The sequence below is a fragment of the Malurus melanocephalus genome, unplaced genomic scaffold, assembly GCF_030028575.1.
Source record: "Malurus melanocephalus ecotype Western Australia unplaced genomic scaffold, MMel_1.1 scaffold_2013, whole genome shotgun sequence".
NCBI classification, from domain to species: Eukaryota; Metazoa; Chordata; class Aves; order Passeriformes; family Maluridae; genus Malurus; species Malurus melanocephalus.
Window position 1 is genome coordinate 11,352 of NW_026625245.1, and position 4,489 is coordinate 15,840.

General features: G+C 59.2%; 1 protein-coding gene across 1 annotated transcript; it reads right to left on the reverse strand.

Moving 5' to 3' along the window:
- Nucleotides 1-663: 663 nt before the first annotated feature.
- On the reverse strand, nucleotides 664-3,204 carry LOC130587510 (translation initiation factor IF-2-like; the record flags this gene model as incomplete). Its single annotated transcript, XM_057388492.1, has 2 exons — nucleotides 664-791; nucleotides 2,961-3,204. Coding segments are annotated over 2 exons (365 nt in total), but the record flags the coding sequence as incomplete, so codon positions are not given.
- Between the last annotated feature and the right edge of the window lie 1,285 nt (nucleotides 3,205-4,489).

Consider the following 4,489-nt stretch of genomic DNA (forward strand, 5'->3'; position numbering starts at 1 on the left):
AAACCTGCAGGGCTTTGAGGGCTCTTGGAGCAAACTGCTGCTGAGATGGAGAGGGAAAAGCTTTCAGTGTCACCGCCACTCAGGGAGCAGGCACGTTCCAGATCTCTTTGCAGGCCAGAGAGCAGAGGCAGCGCCCTGTGCSTCTGGAGGCCCACAAGGCTTTTATGTTAATAAAATGTGTTTTCTCATCAAACACGGGCGGGAGCTGACAGCCATGCATATGCATCAGCAGGGAGAGCCGCGGCACGGGCTGGGATGTGGCTCCCAACGGGAGAGTTTGAGCACCAAACAAAATTGKGGGATCAGAACAGATATTTTCCAATGATCGCTGATGTCTGGGGGGAACACAGCCCCTGGCTCAAATCTGTTTTTTAAGTAAATCTCAAGYGTGCTGCACACATAAAGCAGATCCTCAACCAAAAGCACGGAGTGGGTCACAAGGAAGGCAGAAATGTGCYCTTTGCACTGCTTCAAACTGAGCAGCACTTCCATGGTGCCGGCAGCTCCTGCTGCACCTGGAACTCACTGCAAAGCAAAGCTCAGGATGTTCGTGTGTCACAGAACAGGCTGGGGCTCGGGAGGGCTGTCCCCAAACCACCAGGGCTGGTGACAATGAGCAGCAGGGGATGTGGCAGTGCCCCCTCAGCCCCAGCCCTGCCCCATGAGCCCCTCACCTGCTGGGCGAGCCCAGGTCTGCCCGGCTGACGATGCGGTGCTGCTGGGGCGAGTAGAGCCACTGGAAAGCMGTCAGCGTCCTCTCCTCGATGCGAAAGCGGCCTTCTCGCACGTACCTAAAAATAACAGCGAGAGAGACTGAAATATTCATCAGGGCTGGATCGGGGGAGGGAGCGCAGGAYGCGGGGAGCGGCTGCCTCAGCTCACAGCTGCACATCCTACAGCACCACGTTCTTCAGGGGASAGAAAATCACCTTACAGCCCATCTGTCTGCATCCCTGTGCTTCCCCATCCCTCAGTGCCCACAGCTGATGGGCCCATGGGCACAKGGTCACATCTGGAATGGGACATCCCTGGAGAGTGACCCCGGGAGGGGTCCCTGCACCCCCAGGTGGGTTCCTGTGGGGCCGCTGCAACCCCTGTAAGCCCCTCACCCCYACAGGAYCCYCAGAGCAGACCCACAGGCACCCRTGAGCACCACGGKCAGARCAGAGCAAACATTTCCAAAGCAGCMCAGGACAYTCCCCTGKGGAGCCCYGGGGACAGARATKCAGCACCCMCTGCTCAGCAGCACATCCCAACACCCACCCACCCCATACCAACCCTGTCCCAAGGCTATCGCTGGCTCCAAGGCCAAGCTAATGCCTTTCCAGCATCATTGCAAATGCTAGGCCAGATGTTGAGGCTTATYAAGTAATATTCAAGTGAATTGAGGGTTATGAATTTGATTAGAGGAGTATGGGTTCCCTGTTAAGTGAGCAAAACTCTGGTAACTGCAGCTGTTCCACTCTTTGGAACAAAATCCTGCTGCTGCCTCGATCCCAGCACCCAGCTGCACTTCACACACTCCTCTGAACATGAATTTCATCAGCAAGTGATGAATAAGTTAAAGGCCCTGTAGGACTGGTTGGAGACACACACACGGAGCTGCAGCATCCCTGAACCTCAGCCAGCGCTGGGCAGAGCTCACGTCCCTTCCTCTGCACARGGATGCTCCCGGAGGTTCATTCCCAACATGAACTGCAGGGATGTGGCCAGGCTGTCTGGATGGCACCAGGAGGATGCACCACAGTGCCATGAGCTCCCTGCTCGCTGCTGCTCAGCTCCTGTCACTGTCCCCACTGAGCCCAGCCCGGCCCTGCRGAGCTGGGGACAGTCACTGTGGCTTCCTGCAGCAGCTGAAGCAAACCTGAAACGCTCCCTAAGCATCCCCAGCACACAGTGACCTGACAAATTTCTGGTTAAAAGCATCCAAGCATGGTGTAATCCCAACGCTCCCTGCAGCTCTGGCACACAATAACCCTGCACAGAGCAGAGCAGGGAGGCCACGGTGTCCCTTGGGAAGGGRGGGTGAGGCAATGGGGACACAGAACAGCCAGGCCAAGAGCTGCTCTAACAGTTCGGGTCTAAGTGTGTGAGGGAAAAAAGTGTCCTTGGGTGGAAAAAGGGAGGGAGAGGGGAAAAAAGAACTTCAGTGACTCCCACTGTGCCTGCTTGCCGGGATTTGTGGGGCTCCCACCCCCAGCGGGGGCTCTGGCACCCAGCCCKGCCCGGGGCTCCATCCCAGCGCTGCCATCAGCATCCCCACGGAGCCATCCAGCCACAGCCTGCCATCGCCGCAGCGCCCTGCTCAAAAGTCACAAGCTTCGGACGTCACCAACTGCACAATTCAACACAAAAGAATACAGAAAGAGCTTGTTCCCAATGTCAGCTCGTCCCGGCTGCTCCGGGCACCGACAGTGCAGCCTCAGCAGCCCACGCGTGCCCGGGGACTGCTCCCGGAGCGGGGGGACCCCGGCATCCCCGGCACGCTGCCGCTCCCACGCTTCCTCCAAAGTGGGCAGGACCCTTTCCCAAGCGCAGGAAGTCTTTCCGACTCTTCTGCCTCTGCCGGATCCCGAATGCCGGCGAGCCCCGTTCCGGTACGGAGCCGCCCCCTTCCCGCACCCCCTCATGTCCCCCGGCTGGTGCAGCCGCCCCCTCCCCGCATCCCCTTCCCGCACCCCTTTCCCGCATCCCCTTCCCGCACCCCCTTCCCGCATCCCCTCATCTCCCCCGGCCGGAGCCCCTCGCCCGAACCCCGCTAGAGCCGGGACCGCTCGGAGCCGCCCCGGGGAGCGCCCCGCAGTGTCCGTGTCCCCCCGGCCCTACCGAGCGCCCCCAGCCCGGGCTATGCCCCTGTCCGGTCTGGGAACACCCCACACCAAAGCCCAGAGCCCCTCTCAAGCCGTGCCCTGCCCGGTCCCCGCTCCCGGTAAAACCGAGCCCCGGCGCCGCGCACTCACCAGCGCACCAGCTCCCAGCGCCGCTCCCCCGCCGCCTTGCCCGAGGACATCCCGGGGGTCGGGCCGGCCGCGGAGCCGTCTCGGAGCGCTCTCGGAGCCCTCTCCAGCCCTCTGGAGCCCTCTCGCAGCCGGTTCCTGGGCACGGGCCCGGGGCTGGGTTTTGCCGGTTCCGGCGCTCCCGCCCCCTCCGGCGCCGGCGGGACCCGGGGGCGGCCCCGGGCAGGTGCGGGGGGGCCGGGCCGCTCTGCTCGGTTATGTAAAGCGTTATGCAATGCCCCACCTGGGCGGCCCGAGGGGCACACAAAGCCCCCCGCACCTCTCTCTGGAGCCCGGGGTGTCCCAGCGAACAGCCCGATCGCATCCGCGGCTCCGCGGATCTCCGCGTTCTCCAGCCTTTCAAACGCTTAAAGCAAGTCCAGGCTGAGCATCCCGAAGTGGCTCGGGAACAACCACGGGGGAAAGAAACCCCCAAACGGGGTCCTGAGAGCTCGGCTCTCCCCAAGCCCCCCTCTCAAGTGCGCAGGGGTGAGTGGAGGCCGCACCGTCACAATTTGGGGGTTGAACCCCCCGGTTCTGTCACGGCCCTTGCTCGCTCTAAGAGCTCTCACCCACCCAGCCCAGCCGGCAGAACTGGCACAACTATTGTCCCGTAAATTCAAAATAAAACCTGTCTGAGCCGGAGCTTCCCTCCCGGAGYCCCTGGATGCAAACCACACACCCAGCCAGCCGTGACTTCACAGAGCTTTAAACCACACTGAAAGCTGCTTCCCAAAAGCGGTGTTCTGGTCCTAAATTCTCACTTTTCTGATCTTTGAGAACTTAATTTCACAGCTCAGCAAACCCAGATACAAATGCAAATAGCATTAATTACTCAAGTAAATTCCTATTGAYAATTCTGAAATCCTGCTGTTGTTGGGTGCAAACACATCTGAAGGGCGTTGGTGCTTCCTCACCCCTGGGGAGCAGAGGTTGCTTTGTCTGGGCCACAGAAAGGGAATTCAGAAAAGGGTCTCCCAAATCTGAGCAGTGACCTGCCCTCCAGAGGGGCTGTCACCAACGCAGAGGAGCAAATTGCACTGCTTAGCTCAAGCAAATATCCGTACGAGTAGATATTTTCCAGTCCCTGTGGAAATGTTAAGCTCATGTTAAATTTATTACAACCCTCCAGCTTTTAGCCTTTAGACTTTAAGGAGCTTCTTGGGGGGTTCTTCAAAGCAATTAGAAGACACATGCACACACACACTATATTTCAATTTAATTTCAACTAATTTTTAAATTAAATGCGAAAATCCCCCTAATAATTAACTCGGGGATCGGAGCAAAAGCTCTGYTCCCAAAGAGTTCCCGTAGTCACTCTGGAAGGACACAGATTCAGGGTAACTCCAGTGCACGTGGGATGCAGCTCCCATCGGGAAGCAGCTCTTTGGTCCAGGAACCACAGAGGGATCTGGGCTTACCCAGCCACAGCCAGACCCACAGGAGTGGGGCCAGCCAGACCCACAGGAGTGGGACCAGCCAGACCCACAGGA